General features: G+C 32.9%; 1 protein-coding gene across 1 annotated transcript; it reads left to right on the forward strand.

Moving 5' to 3' along the window:
• The first annotated feature begins 12,034 nt into the window (after positions 1-12,034).
• LOC109164734 (uncharacterized mitochondrial protein AtMg00810-like) lies at positions 12,035-12,814 on the forward strand. The gene has a single exon (XM_019313284.1). The coding sequence runs from the start codon at positions 12,035-12,037 to the stop codon at positions 12,812-12,814; it is 780 nt and encodes a 259-aa protein (XP_019168829.1).
• Positions 12,815-17,556: the final 4,742 nt, after the last annotated feature.

Here is a 17,556-nt window from a genome sequence, read left to right on the forward strand (position 1 = left end):
AGTGGAGGTTGGATGTGAGGAAACAACATTACAAGATCCTTTAAAAGTGGGGATGGGTATTGCAGGATTCGGATTTCGGGTTGGGCCCCATCAAGAGTTATGGCTATAATTGGGAATTTGGTGCGGTGAACATCAAATTAAAAGCCCTCACGAGAAACTTGGCCGCCTTTTACCCTTTAACAGCACCAAAATAAAGACTAAAAATAAAAAATTACGCAATTTTATTACGGCACAGATAAGCATGCAACTTGTTAAATGCCGTTTTTAGCAGCTTTGAATTTATTTCCGGGAAAAAAAATTATGTTCGCGCTCTAATTTTTTTTCCTGCTTTGGATAATTGAGTTTCTATGGGTAAATGTAATTTTTGTTTGTATTTATTAATTATCGTGACTTTTTTTGAGTATTACTGACTATTACAATGCAGTATCTGTTATAAATTATTTTCTCAACCTACTGAAGTACAAAGAGTGAGATTGAACCCATGACCTTTCATTTGGAATAGTCATTTCGTGCCACTAGACTGGCCCACAAGGTCATTGGCATTAATTATCGTGACTTAGTTGACACATTATAGATTAACTAGATAAAAATGTATCAAGCACCTTGTGTTCAAATGACACCTCTGTAACTTCCCTTGAGGATAGTATAGAACATATACAATGTTGTAATAAAGTCAATAGTAATAAAAAAAAAAAAAAAAAAAAAAACTAGATAAAAGTGCTTTATAAAAAAAATGAGTTAATACCATCTAGGGTTCTCCGAGTATAGTGATTTTGCCACGTTTAGTTCTAAACTTTCAAATTACCACATATGGTCCTTCGACTTTCAAATTGTTACCATCCGTAGTCCAAGTTAACCACCTATGGTCCTTCAACTTTTAAAATTTAACCAGTCGCAGTCCTCTATAAGGACCATGGGTGGTGAAAATTTGATAGTTGAAGGACCTTGTGTGGTTAACTTGGACCACGGATGGTAAAAATTTGAAAGTCGAAGGACCATAGGTGGTAATTTGAAAGTTTATGACTAAACGTGGCAAAACCACTATACTCAGAGGACCCTAGATGGTATTAACTCAAAAAAAGAATTGACGCGATAAACAAATATTTCGTACAACAAAAGAGTTTAATACTTTTAGAAAAAATTGTCACCTTTTACAAAAATATACTTATTACAACGATTAAGTGATATATTTTTAATTTTATTCATCTGGATTTGTGAATGAGAGCATCGAGTGTAGAAAATACTTTATTTGAACTTCCTATTTAAATGACATTTGTAATAAATATTGTTAAATTTATTCTTCCCAATATTGTTAAATTTATTAAACATGCCAATGCTTGATATTTTCTACTAATCTATCTACTAAATATATAACAAAATATAATAGAAGATTGAGAGAATAAATATAATAAAAGTTAATGTTGGTAAGGTTATAATGGGAATAAAAATTATGTTGGTGTAATAATATGAGTTGATAACTTGTACATTTTTTGATTTATTTCTTGTATAATGATAAAACATTTCAAAAGTTACCATTTTTCCCTTTATACTTTTCTATTTATGTACAAACTTTAGTAACAAAATATTCTATTAACTTTTTATTATTCTTAACTTATTCATTGTAAAATATTTTCAAACATTTTAATAACAACAACAACAATAACTTTAAGAATTTAAATGCAAAATTTTCATTATCTAATAAATCTTATAGGAAAGATTAATATTTTAAAATATTAATGGGAGTTTACAAAATGAATAATTCACATATAAAGACAATTGAGGTCACATTTAGGGGTGCGCAAACTTCGGATAATTTTCGGTTAACCGATCGAACCGACAAAGTTCGGTTAACCGTTTTCGAACCGAACTTTTTCGGTTCGGTTAATGGTTAAAGGAATTTTAAAACTTCGGTTAACGGTTAATTCGGTTCGAAAGGTCGGTTCGTTAACCGAATTAACCGAACGGTTAACCGAAGTTTTTAATATATATATAAATAATAAATAATAATATAAATATAAATACTAATTTGAAGTTATAGATGTTTGGAGTTTATAATTAATGTTTTTGTATATTTTGTTATGAATTTATTATGATATGTATTTTATTTTAATTGGATTTATTATTTTAAGTGTTATTTTTAGAATTTTAAATTTTACCTTTAAAAAGTTCGGTTAATCGGTTAACCGACCGATTAACCGAAAAAAATTTCAGTTCGGTGAATTCGGTAGAGCAAACTTCGGTTCGGTTAACGGTTAAAGGAAAAAAAAAAACTTCGGTTAATTTGGTTCGCTTAAAACGGTTTGGTTAACCGAACGGTTAACCGATTAAACACCCCTAGTCACATTAATCATATACACAAGAAAAAACTATGAATTCGTATGTTATAACTTCATTACATAACTCTTTAATTACTCTTCGACAATATCAATAAGTCTATTATAATCATGTCACTCTTAACAAAAAAAAAAAAAAAAAAGTTAAGTTTACTAACTCATCAATATCGCATTAAGAAGACTTAATTTATTTCAATATGAAAATTGTTAGGATATACTTTTTATTTTTTATTATAATAATTAATAATCTACAACAATACTAATATTTACTACTACTTTTATTACAAGTTTAAAAATACTTATTTTGATTATATTTAAATTAATCATTTTTATTTTATATTAATTAACTTTGATATTTAAAAATTGTATTAAGTATTTACTTATTTTATTTTTTGTGTAGGACAATAATTTAACTATGTAATGTGTGCATTATACTAGTTATAATATAAGAAGGATAGATGATGCTTTTTAACACACACACACACACACACACACACACACACATATATATATATATATATATATATATATATATATATATATATATATAATAAAAATAAAGATATATAACGTCTAAGAGTGACTTTAAGGAGTTTTTTTTTTTTTTTTTTTTTTTTTTTTTAAGGAGTTAATATGCCCAGTTGCCCACATGACTCTTGTGAGTTAATTCCAATTTTAGTCATAGGTTACAATCTATTTTAATCTTTTCTTTTTCTTCAAAACATTTCCTTTGATCTTAATATTATTGTGTGATGATTATTTTTGTCCTTGATCAATAAAATTGTTTAAATTTTATAAAATACAAGGGCATTTAGGTCTTCAATTATAATTTTTTTTTTAAAAATAATAAAATGTAGTAGGTCAATTTGCTTTGTATAAAAAAGATCAAAATATCTTTGTATTTAACGATTTTATTAACGGAGGACCAAAAATGATCAGGCCATAGTAATACTAAGACCAAGGGGGATGTTCTGAAAAGGAATGACAAAAGTGAACTGTCACCTATAAATATAGGACCAAAAATAGAATTAACTCTGACTCTTATTTACCAGAGGTATTAAATTGAAAAATAATGTACAGTATAATGTAAGTCTTATTAATTATGATGGAAATGTAAATAAACATGGATGAGAATTAGCATGGTTGAAAAAATCGCTAGGCGCTCCTCGAGTGCTCAAGGGGCGTCTAGCGCCTAGAGCGCCTAGGCGGTGATTAATCTCTTAGAAAGGCACAAAATTGTCTCTTGGAAGGCACAATAGAGTGTACACTGGAAAGCATAACAATGTGCTACGGAAGGCTCAACAATGTGTATTCCAAGGCAAAATAATATGCACTTCGAAGGTACAACAATGTGTCCTGGAAGACTCAACAATGTATACTCTAATGCAAAACAATATGCATTTCGAAAACACAACAATGTGTTCTGGAAGGTAAAACAATATGTTCTTGAAGGCTCAACAATGTGCTTTGGAAGGTCAACAATGTGCACTGTAAGACACATTAGTGTGCCTTGAAAGGCATATCAGTGTGCTCTGGAAAGCACAACATTGTGCTCTGAAGGGTATAAAATTGTGGTCTGCAAGAAGGAAAAATTGCTCTGAAATACCAAAAAAAAAAAAAATCAAGTAACTTACTTATACAAAATTACCATAATGTCACCGCATTTGGACCCTTTATCTGAACTGGATCAATGGATGGGACTAAACCCTATTTTTCTTTACCTAATAAGGAAAGCTTTTTCACCTGCATTGTGTGCTTGAATAAATATCCAATGAGAAAAAAATAGTAAAATTATAAAGCCAACATGATAATAAAAATAATCAATACATCATGGACAAATAAAAAAATTATATAAAATCAAAAAGAATTTGTAAGTGTATAAAAAAGTATGTACGATATATATGCAACTTATTATATTTAATAACATTATTTAACTGTGTTAACAATTTAGATGAAAAATAAGGGTAAAATTACAAAAAATTATGAATATACAAAATATATATATATATATATATATATATATATATATATATATATATATATATATATATATATATATATATATATATAATGAACAATTTAATACTACAATCGATCACTAACATGTTTTTTATTCTCGTTAAAACTTTATTATCATTGATTACTATATAATCCTTAAATGTTTTATAAAGAAAGCAAGATGTAATAAATTTTGCAGTTGTAGTAGGGTACTTAGGGTCAAAAAGGGCATCCATGAGTGCTAAGGAACTGATTAGTGGCTTTAATTGATCCAGAATTCCACATACATGTGAGATGAAAGTAATCAAAGTATTGTGAATTGTGATATGAAATCCATGGAGGGACCACATTTCAGTATCATCAGCTCAATCATTTTTCCTTTTCTTCTTACATTCACATTCTTTTTTGTTTAGGATGAGACAAGTTTACATTCCATACATTGTTTCCCCACAAAATATCCATCTCATTCTATAGTATTATGTGTCCATTTCTAAAGGCTTTAATTAATAATATATATAATATGTGGTTTATGCTTTCATTTTCTTATATTTGACATTAAAAAAAAAAAAATCAATTCGGCCTATATTTTGGATGATGGTGGAAACCCGCAGTCAAATATCTAAGGGAGTGTACGGGATAAAGTCCACTAATCTGTCATATTTCATATGTCTCATTTTACCTGTATTGTTTACTATTCATTGGTCAAATTAATTCTTTTTTCTTTACGTATTTTCTTTAATGTTTATTTATTTATTTTTAAATTTGATTTATTTTTTTTGTTTTTAATAAAAATTTTAATGTAATTATTAAATATATAAATTTTGTATACTAATACTAAATTTAATATTATAAAAAAATTGAATTAAAATAACTTAAGTCAAACCTTATTAATAAAACCAAACACATAATTTCATTGCAATGCCAAATTAGATTTTCATTACCTCATATATATCAAACATTTTTGTTCACATTAGAACATAAGCCGAATTATTCTTTTTTTTTTTTTAAGAGACGATTAGGCTAACCTTGGCCAAGTGCAATATAAATTATGCATGTATTCCATAATCACTGTTGTAAAAATCGGCCTAGGCGACACCTAGGCGCTAGGCGCCCCTAGGCCATTCCGCTTTCACTATTAGGCGCTCAAAAATCGGCCAGCCGGCTAGGCGGCGAAATCGGTTAAAATCGGCCTAGTCGGTCAACTCAGCCGAGTCGATCATATCGATTTCGTCCGATGTCGTCTGGTCTAGCCGTCCATAAACTAGTTTGATACTTTGAACCTTTGGATGATTGAAGTATTTGAGTATTTCATATTTGAGTATTTTTATTTTTTAATATTGTTTTGATGTTATGACTTATGAATTATCATTATTTCATTTATTTGGATGTGTTATTTGATTGAATGTTGAAAGCAATCTCATTAAAATTGTCAAATTACAAGTCTGCCACTACTTTTTTAGCGCCCGCCTAGATTCCGCCTAGGCGCTAGGCACTGCACGGGCGCCCGACTAGCGCCTACTGCAACCATGCCCCTAATTTTTAGTGTCCAATTTTATTTTTTTTAATAAATAAGTGTCCATTTTCTACTATACAATACACAAATTGACCATAATGTTGTAAAATAATAAAGAACATAAGACATCGAAAATAGAGAGAAGAAAGGAGAAGAATCTCAACTCATGGAACTACAGGTCACTAATTTCATTGATCATTTTGCTTTACATATATACCTACATTATAGTAGTGTAATAAGATAGTAAATGGGATTATTTTGATAGATTTTTTTAATTAAAATTTAAAAATATATAGTTTTAAATAAGAAAAATGGTTAATCGGATATACAAAATGTTGTTGGATGAGCGCAGGTAATTCATGTGTTGTAGTGTAATAAGATAGTAAACGGGAGCCAATACATTTTAGTCTAATGGCACCCGAGTTGGACTCTCATATGAGAGATTGTGAGTTTGAGTCTCCAATACTACAGTGTAATAGAGTCAGTAGCTTTAGAAAAAAAAAAAAAAAAAAAGATAGAAAACAGGATTATATTTTTTTTTTTGAAAATAAAAACAGGATTATATTGTTTTGGTATATTTTTTAATTAAAAATTTAAAAATATAGTACTAAATAAGAAAATTTAGTTTAAAAAGTTACAACTAAGTAAATGTTAGTGACCCTTAGAGATTGTTGATTTGTTTTGAACCTAGGAAACTACTTCATTGCCTACATTAAGATATCGTAGAAATTGACGGTTGAACTATCCAGGGCCGATTTTTAAATTTTGGTGCCCCCGTTCGGGTAAATAAATGAGGCCCTACCAAAATCACAATCTTTTAAATCAATACCTTATTTTGGAATAATAATAATAATAATAATAATAATAATAATAATAATAATAATAATAATAATAATAATAAGAAGGTGGTAAAATGTTGTGTGCACAAAGAAAAAAAAAAACAAAAAACATATTATGTAATAATAATAGTGTGCAAACTCACAATGCAGCTCCAAAGTTTTGATCCTCTAACCTTCAAAGTTAAAGATACAATAAGTACATATTCCTACCATTCCTTCATGGAGACTTTTAAGTTTAAATGAAAACTTTTTGTTTTTATTTCTAAACTAGCTAAGTAAAAATTAAATATTGGACCCAAGTTTCGAACCTCTGACCTCTAGGTTAAAATACAATAAGCACATATTTCTACCATTACTTCATGAAACCTTTTAAGTTTTATTGAAAACTTTTATTTTTTATTTCTAAATTAGTTAGGTAAAAATAAATATTGGACTCGCTAAAATTTGGGGGCCCTCTAAAATTAGCGGGCCCTGTGCGATAGCCCAGCTTACACAGCCTAAAATCCGGCCCTGGAACTATCTACCTCTCGCTAGAATTAGACAAGTAAAATGTCTCGAAAATAATGGATTCAAGTTAAATCAGATACACATCATGTAACACAGGTAAGGGCGGAGCTACCCTTGAGGGTAGGGAGCCCTAACCCCCCCCCCCCCCAACCAACCCCACCCTAACCCCCAAAATTTTGTGTTTTAGTCTATATATATATGAAATTTCCGGAAATATACACAAATCTACTTTACCGCCTCACAGAATGATACCACTAAATGACTGCACAAAATATTAAAGTGGCTTGTTGATACAAGTAAAGTTTTGTAAAGATGATATAAACTCTTATAAAAATTAAAATGATTAAAATCTTACATATAATAAAGCTATATAGTTGGGAAATAATTAATGTTACAATTAATTACCAACATTATTATTATTACTAGCTATAAATATAAAATAGCCACAACACCTTTTACTATAATAAATAAAATAAAAAAAAAAAGAAGCACAACATTTGAAAAATAAAATAGCTATTTTTTTTCTTGCCCATAACAAAGGATTACATTTATTGAATTAATGGAGTTATTAAATGTTATGATATTAGGATTAAGGATTCTGATTCCCGATTAATAGAAAATATGAAACAATGCAATATTAGTTAAATCTCTGGCTTTACAATGAAAGTCTATTTGATATGCTTTTGTTATTTATGGTGGTTCTTGGGATTACAATATTAATTAAATTTTCGATGAAAGCCTATTCAATATCTGAAACAGTGCAATTAATGCAAGCATCTACATATAATTTTTCTCCATCTCAAATGCTTCAAAGAAATGGCAGAAGCGAGAAGGAATGAAGAAAGCAAATGTTGCGGGCCGTGGGTCAATTATTGGACTTCAGAATTAAAAAAAAAAAATCATTTAAGCCATAAATAAAAATTTAAATATATATAAATGTATATATCGTATAGGTCTTTAATGTTTTTCTGGATGTCTAAACTTAGGACTTTTAAAAGAAAAAAAATACATTTTAATTATCTCCACAAAAAGTGGTCTTGGACTTATAAAATGACATTTGAGTTTATGGAATGCCATGTGCATAAAGAATATATTATATAATCATATAAAAAAAATATGTTCAAATAAAGTTTAAATTTACTCATACAAAATTTGAAATTTGCTTTCTAAATGTAATTATCTTAGTTATTATTCGTATAGTGAAAATTATAATATAGATGAAATACAATTAAGAATAAATCAATGTAATTATGTAAATTCTCTCTATAAATTTATTTGAATATGTACATAATTAGAGATTATATTAACCATACAAAATTTTAATTATAATTTTGTATTCTATAAAAATAATAAATACTTGACCAATGGAAGCTCAAAAATATTATTATATTAAACAATTTAAAATATTTTTATTTTTTCTATTTTTTTAATTTATATTTATAATAACATAATTTTGTTCCCGTGCATCGCGCGGGTGAATTACTAGTTGCACTAGAATAAGATAGTAAATTTGATTATCTTGATATAGTTGTGATTATAAAGAATTAAATATCATTATATTCTAAATAACAAATTTTATTAAAATAATTTAATGATGTTGGTATTTAGGAATAGTATAAAATTATTAATATCTACCCCGAAAAATAATTCAAGATGATGATATGTGTACTATGTGATATTGTAAATAAATTTTAAAAATTCATTTCATATCATCGATCAACATGTTAGTATAAGTTATTATTTCCTTTATATGTTTTATATTATGTGGCTTAGATAGCTTGACTTAGTTTAGCTATTTGATAGGATTAGTTAGAGTTAGATATACTCTGTAATCCTGATGTTACGATCATTAACAAAATCCTTTCTCCAATCTGGTATCAGACTAGGATTTTTCGATCTCTCAAACCTCCACCACAAATCTTCCCCTCCCTTCCCGCACTTCACACAGCCATGTCGTCCGGTTCCGATCGCACAGCTTCCGACAGTGGAGCTCCGGCAGCCGGTGGTTCCCTCGCCGGGGCTCATCATTAAGTTCGATGAAGCTCACGCTAAAGAACTATCTCTTTTGGCGAATGCAGATCGTTTCTTTCCTCCGTGGCCAGGAGCTTCTGGGCTTCGTCGACGGCAGCCTTCCCTGCCCATCGGAGATGATCGTCGGCACACCGGCTTTCGACGACGCCTCATCCAGTCGCACTGCTCCGTCCGACACTCCCAATCCGACCTTCAAGGCCTGGATGAAACAAGACCAGACCATCATCTCTCTCTTGGTCTCGTCTATGGCGGATGAGACGTTACACCTTGCGCTTGGGAGGAACACGGCGGCTGAGATATGGTCCTCCATCACCGGCGCGCTGGGATCTTCAAGTCAGGCGAGATGCCTCAATTTACTGTCGCAGTTTCAGATGCTCCGGCAGGGGAACGCGACCACAGCAGATTACCTTGGGCGTGCCGGCGTTCTCGTGGAGGCATTGCTTCAGGCCGGCCGGCCATTGACGTTGATGGAACAGAATCTGTACATCATACGTGGGCTTCGTCCGAAGCTCAAACCTCTCGCCACCGCGCTTACAGCCACCGGGAATCCGGTCTCCTTATCACACTTGTCTGATTATTTGCAGGCACATGAATTCATATTAGTAGATGACTACCCTTCTCTGGACAGCGGCGTGGCTCACACTGCTTTGTACGCTGGTCAGGGGCGTGGTTCGAACAATTCGGGCGGTGGACGGAGCTCTAGCGACAATGGTGGCCGGAACTCGAATCGTGGTGGCGGTCGTGGAGGCCGTGGGAATCAGCGGTGCCAAATTTGCCGCTCTCACGGTCACACGGCCGTATATTGTTTTAAAAGGTATTCCACGCAACCACCCTCTCAAGCGCACGTGGCCGTGTCCGATGAGCCACCGTCGACCTCCGTAACGCATGCTTCGGATGGGTGGTATCCCGACACCGGGGCTACCGCGCACGCAACTCCCGATGCGTCAATGATGGGTAACTCCGAGGAATATGGTGGGCCGGATGTGCTTCGTGTCGGCAATGGGGCAGGTTTGGCTATCTCAAGAGTCGGTCACACGTCTATTCTGTCCAAATCTAAAACCCCCCACTTAAATGATGTGGTACATGTCCCGCGTTTGTCTGTTCCTTTGTTGTCCGTTCATAAATTTACTAATGACAACAAAGTGTATTTTGAATTTCATAACGATTCTTTTTTTGTGAAGGATTCCACAACCAAGGCGGTTCTACTTAAAGGGTCCACTTCTGGCGGGTTGTACAAGTTTCCAAGGTTACGATCACAATATGCGTTCGTCAGTTCTCGTGCCACTCCCACCGTCTGGCATAACTGGCTTGGTCACCCGCACAGTCAAGTTTTAAATAAAGTCTTGAAAAGCTGTCCCGTCACAATCAATAAAAGCACCACTCCCGAGCAATTTGCATCGTGTCACCTGGGCAAATCGTCTCGCTTTAAACTAGATAGTGTTTCTTATTCCAGTGACAATGTACTCGATTTAATTTTTACCGATATTTGGGGTCCTTCCCCTGAACTATCTAGTAGTGGTAATCATTATTTTTGTTTATTTGTAGACGATCATTCCAGGTTCTGCTGGTTTTACCCATTAAGGGTGAAATCAGACATATATAAAGTTTTTGAGTCTTTTCGTGTCCTGGTAGAGCGGCAGTTTTCGCGCTCTATCAAGTCAATTCAGTCCGATCTAGGGGGTGAATACCGCAAACTCCATACAATCTTCCAATCTCTAGGTATAAACCATCGCCAATCATGTGCCTATACACATGAACAAAATGGCAAAGTCGAACGCCGTAACAGGCATGTAGTTGAAACAGGCCTTACCCTTCTTGCTGAAGGCAAAGTCCCGCAACAATACTGAGACTACGCCTTTGAAACAACAACATGCTTAATCAACTACTTTCCGTCATCAGCAATTAACTTTGAAAGTCCATACACCCGCTTATTCAAAACACCACCACCCTATAATTTCCTACGTGTCTTTGGGTATCGATGCTACCCACATCTCCGTCCATATAATCGACACAAAATCGAGTACCGCTCCATTCCTTGCGTCTTCCTTGGTTACCCACCCTCCTTTAGGGGATACAGATGTGTTGACTTGGCAACTGGGAAAACCTATATCTGCCGCCATGTGCGTTTTGACGAGACTAACTTTCCTTTTGCAACAGGAAACTACACACAGGTATCTACACCTCCGGAGATACCTTGGGCGGTTGCACCCTTGTGTCTACCAGCACCAAGTAGTCACACTGCACCGTCTAATACTATGCAGTCTGAAAGTGAACCATTACCACTAGCGAGGGCTCCTCCTCAGTTGGCAATCACACAGACTGCTCTGGTACGACCTCGCAAACGGCGTGCACAACTGCAAGGTCGTGATCATGTTATGCGTCTTCGTCATATGACTAAAGGCACATCGGAACCATTCCATGCCTTAACAGCAGTCACTGATCCCACTTGTTACTCACAAGCTGTAGGGCATCCACACTGGCGAGAGACCATGGATCAAGAGTTCAACGCTTTATTACATAATCAAACTTGGCGTCTGGTCCCTCCAGAACCACACATGAACATAATAGGGTGCAAGTGGGTATTTCGGACGAAGCGCACTGCAGATGGGTCAGTTGAACGGTACAAGGCTCGGTTGGTAGCCAAAGGGTTCAATCAGGTGGCAGGTGAAGACTTCTTCGATACATTCAGTCCAGTTGTTAAACCAACCACGATGCGACTCTTGTTTTCTCTAGCCGTAACCAATAAGTGGACTCTACGACAACTGGATGTTCACAACGCTTTTCTGAACGGTCACTTAGCAGAAACGGTTTAGATGAAGCAACCACTGGGGTATGAGGACCCATCTACACCAGGGCATGTTTGTCATTTACAGCGGTCACTGTATGGTCTTAAACAGGCCCTTCGTGCTTGGTTTAAGCGGCTTCACGATTTTCTGTTGTCGGCGGGGTTTAAGTCATCAAAGACAGATGTATCCTTATTCTACTACACTTCAGGCATTGCGCGTGTCTATCTACTCTTTTATGTTGACGATATAATTATGATGGGAAATGATAGCACGCTAGTTGATACTATCCTACAGCGGCTAGCCTCTACCTTCAAGATTCGGGATCTAGGCTCACCGGGTTTCTTCTTGGGTATTGAGACTGTTTCTTCTACTAGCGGTATGTTTCTGTCGCAGCGACGCTATATGACTGATCTGTTAGGTCGTTCAGGTATGGTTGACTGCAAGCCTCTTACTATGCCGGCAGCCGTCACAAAGACCGCTACACCTTCCGCTCAACTCTATGATAATCCTACTCAGTATCGGCGTATAGTTGGGGCGCTACAGTACTTAACCATTACGAGGCCGGATTTGAGTTATGCTGTGAACCGTCTGTGTCAATTTATGCACGCACCCACTGAGGAGCATTGGGGTATGGTGAAGCGAGTTCTGCGGTATGTTAAGGGCACTCTGAGTTATGGGCTTCGGATTTCTCCGTCTGCATCATCCGACATTCACGCTTATTCAGACTCTGATTGGGCTGGTTGTCCTGTGGATAGGAAAAGCACGAGCGGGTTTGCTGTCTACCTAGGTGATAATTTAATCTCCTAGTTCTCGAAGAAGCAGCGCACTGTAGCTAGGTCCTCCACTGAGGCTGAATACAAGGCCTTAGCTAATGTCTCTGCTAAGGTCACTTGGGTCGTTTCATTACTGCGCGAGCTTGGGTTACATTCCGGGAAGCCTGCAATGCTCTGGTGTGACAATCTAGGTGCTACGTATCTATGTGCCAATCCGGTTTTCCATGCACGTACAAAACATGTGGAGGGAGATTATCATTTCGTCCGTGACAATGTAGCTTCAGGTGACTTCCTCGTCAATTATGTTTCTACGACAGATCAGCTTGCAGATATCTTGACGAAACCGCTACCTGCTCCGCGGTTTGCTGCCATGCGTGACAAGCTCAATGTTGTTGCCCTCCAACCTTGTGCTTGAGGGGGTGTGTTAGTATAAGTTATTATTTCCTTTATATGTTTTATATTATGTGGCTTAGATAGCTTGACTTAGTTTAGCTATTTGATAGGATTAGTTAGAGTTAGATATACTCTGTAATCCTGATGTTACGATCATTAACAAAATCCTTTCTCCAATCCAACAAAAAGATGATGATGAATTGACGGTGACAATACAAATGTAATAGATGAATTTAAATTAAGTGTTTTGAAGATAATACATATGCTTTACTGTCCACAGAATGATATCACGAAATGGTCGCACAAAGTATAAAAGTGGCGTGTTGATACAAATAAAGTTTTCTAAATTAAAGTTGATATAAACTCTTATATACTATGATTGAAATTGCACTAAGCAGAATAAGATAATATTATCTTGATATATTTGTGATTATAAAGAATTAATTATATATCTATTTCATATCATTGATCAACAAAAAGATTATGATGAATTAACGGTGACAATACAAATGTAATAGATGAATTTAAATTAAGTGTTTTGAAGATAATACATATGCTTTACTGTCCACAGAATGATATCACGAAATGGTCGCACAAAGTATAAAAGTGGCGTGTTGGTACAAATAAAGTTTTCTAAATTAAAGGTGATATAAATTCTTATAGTATGATTGAAATTGCACTAAGCAGAATAAGATAATATTATATTGATATATTTGTGATTATAAAGAATTAATTAAATACCATTCTAAATAAAAAAAAATTATAAAAAATAAATTAATGATGTTGGCGTTTAGGGATATAGTATAAAATTATTAATATCTACCCAGTAAATTAATTCAAGATGATGATATGTGTATTATGTAATTTAAAAATCTATTTCATTTCACCGACAAAAAGACTACGATGAATCGACAGTGACAATATAAATGTAATAGACGATGTATTTAAATTAAGTGTTTTGAAGATAATACAAAATATTATAAGAAAACCATTAAAGTTACAAAAGAAATGATAAATATGATTATCTTAACAAATTTATGATTAAAATAGTAAAATACAATACTAAACAAAATATTTTAATCTAAAAAGTGCGAAACAACAAATGATGAGAGGGTTTCTGGGGTGAGAAAAAGATTATATATATATTGCAGTTTTTACTCAGATTATACAGTTTTCTGAAGGTGATACAAACTCTTATAAAATGATTAAAATTTCACTAGAATAGGATAGAAAAGTTGACTATCTTCATATATTTGTGATTAAAGATTATTAAATACAATTCTAAATAACAAAATTTAATTTTAGTAAAATAGGTTAATGATGGTGGGTTTAGAGATAATATAAAATTATTACGGAGTAATATCTATTCAAAAAATAATTTAAGATGTTGACTAGTGTATTATGTTAGATTGTCAAAAAAATCAAAAGATCTACTTAATATTGCCCAAAAAAAAAGATTATGATGAATGTACATCGGTGACAATACAAATGTAATAGATGAGTTTAAATTAAGCGTTTTGAAGATAATACAAAATCTTATAAGAAAATGTGTAAAGTTACAAATAATAATAATTGTAGTCTCAATAAGAAAATTTCATATAATTAAGCATTTTGAAGACAATACTAAGACGATAAATTTGGTTATCTTTATAAATTCTTTATTTAAAATTATAAAATATGGCGATGAAAGCGTGCAATTCACGTGTCTTAGATCACTTTTGACTTCATATAATTAAGCATTTTGAAGACAATAATAAGAAAATAAATGTGATTATCTTTATAAATTTTTTATTTAAAATTATAAAATATGGCGATGAAAGCGTGCAATTCACGTGTCTTAGATCACTTTCGACGTAGAATTATTCAAAAGTCAAAAGTGAAAGCCCCCCTCCAAGCAATAAATGCACCTTATATAAGCGGGTTCAGGGACACATGCCAAGGTTGGTTACTTCAATCCGAGAGTTCAATTTGGGATGCTTGTGAAGCGAGGGAATCATCACTTAGAATCAAACCCAAGTTATCCCAAAATTTCCCCCTATAAAGAAAGTTCATTTGCCACTTTAGCTACCACCCCAGGTTGAGGTTTTTATCACTCTGATCACAAGTATATTCTTCCCAGTCAAGTATGACTGAGAGACCTGGAAACGTTTCAGATAGACTTGGCTTCGTTTGGTTCTGACCAATTTGACCCATAAGACTCTAGTCGTGCCCGTATAATCTCTATCAGGAAGAAGCCTCAAAATCTAATTCAAATTCACACATAGAAATACTTTAATGGATTTAAATGTAAATGTAGAAGGTGATATAAAACCTTATAAAATGATTAAAATTGCAGTCTAATGTGATAATAAATATGATTATTTTGATAGTTTTTTTAGAAAAAAAAAAAAAGTAAAGTTCTAAATAATTAAATTTACTCTCACAATTTATAAATAAGTAAATATTGGTAATCCTTAAAAAGTTTTAGAGACATACAAAGCTTATTTACTACGCACACGTTATATGAAGATATCACTGCATCACTGCATGACTGCACACAGTATGAACGTGGCATGTTGATACAAATAAAATTTTATGAAAGTGATACGAACTCTCATAAAATGATTAAAATTTCACTGCCCGCATGGGTAGCTCAACTGGTTATAGAGGTGAAACTTTGGAAGAATGATCAGGGATCGAGTCCCATCAACGGCAGTGTGGAGCAACCTCTCAAAGTGAGGGGGGCGCAATGAGCACCGGTCTAGCCTCTGTAATTAATGTTCAGTTGAGTCACCATCTAGAATTAGACAGAAAATTTGATTATGTTGATATATTTGTGATTAAAATTATTAAATACAATTCTAAATAACAAATTTTAGTAAAATAAGTTGTTGATGGTGTTTAGAGATATTATAAAATTAGTAATATCTATCCAAACAAATAATTTAAGATGTTGACTGTGTATTATATTAGATTGTCTAAAAATCAAAAAATTTACTTCATATCATCCACAAAAATTTTATAATGAATCAATAGTTACAATACAAATGTAATAGATGAGTTTCAATTAAGTGTTTTGATGATAATACAAAATCTTATAAGAAAATGAGTAAAGTTACAAAATAATAATAATAATAATAATAATAATAATAATAATAATAATAATAATAACAATAATGTTATCATTTTGATATATTATTGTTACATACTGAAATTTAGTACGCAATGGAAGAAACCTTTCGAGCAGGCTTCTGGCTCCTAACTATATTCGAGTCACGGCAAACTCCAATTTCACACTTTGAGCGTGAGGGCTCCAAGAAGAATAGTTAAAATAGAAGAATCAGAATATATTTTTCTCTTTCTTTATCTTCATATACAATAACCTATGTATACTAATTTACTAATACCTATAATAATTAACCTAACAAAACTATACTAATTATACAAGGTAATCATATATTCTAATATACATAATTTCTCCATACTAATATTTAGTCAATTATACTCTAATTACATATGATTCAGTCCTTGTAGATCGTCCACTAATTAAATCACCAATTATTTCTTTCCTTTGTTGCGTATAATATATTTTTTTTAAAATTAAATAAAATTCTAAATAAAAAAATTCATATAATTAAGTATTTTTAACATAATACAAAATCTTATAAGAAAATGATTAAATTTACAAAAAAAAAAAAAAAAAAAAAAAAAAAAAAAAAAAAAAAAAAACATTTCACATGTCTTAGATCACTTTAGCCTTAGAATTATTAAAAGTGAAAAGCCCCTTCCCCCTCCCCCCCCCCCTCCCCCCCCCCCCCAAAGCAATAAATGCACTTTATATAGGCAGGTTCACAGACACATGTCAGGGTTCTTGCATGTCTTACACGTGTAGGGTGTGACTTAGACGGTCAGCGGATAGCGCAAAGTGTCGTGAGAAAACTAAAAAGAAGATTAGACATGAATTGATTACTTCTTCAATCCGAGAGGTCGGTTTGGGATGCTCGTGAAGCAAGATCTTTATTACTCTGATCACAAGTATATTCTTCTCGGTCATACTTGACTAGAGACATGGAAACATTTCATATATGCTCGGCTTTGTTCAGTTATGACCAGTTTGACCCATAAGACTCCAATTGTGCCCATATAATCACTATTAGTAAGAAATAACAAAATATAATTCAAATCCGCACATAGAAATATTTCAATTGATATAAATGTAAATGTAGAAGATGATATTATGAAATGAATAAAATTGGAGTGTAATGCGATAATAAATACGATTATTTTGATAAAAAAAATTTTTTAAAAAGAATAAAGTTCTAAATAAGTAAATTTCATCCAAAAGTTATAAATAAGTAAATACTCATAATCTTTAAAAAAAATTTAAGAACGTACAAAGCTAAT

The sequence above is a fragment of the Ipomoea nil genome, unplaced genomic scaffold, assembly GCF_001879475.1.
Source record: "Ipomoea nil cultivar Tokyo-kokei standard unplaced genomic scaffold, Asagao_1.1 scaffold3069, whole genome shotgun sequence".
NCBI classification, from domain to species: domain Eukaryota; kingdom Viridiplantae; phylum Streptophyta; class Magnoliopsida; order Solanales; family Convolvulaceae; genus Ipomoea; species Ipomoea nil.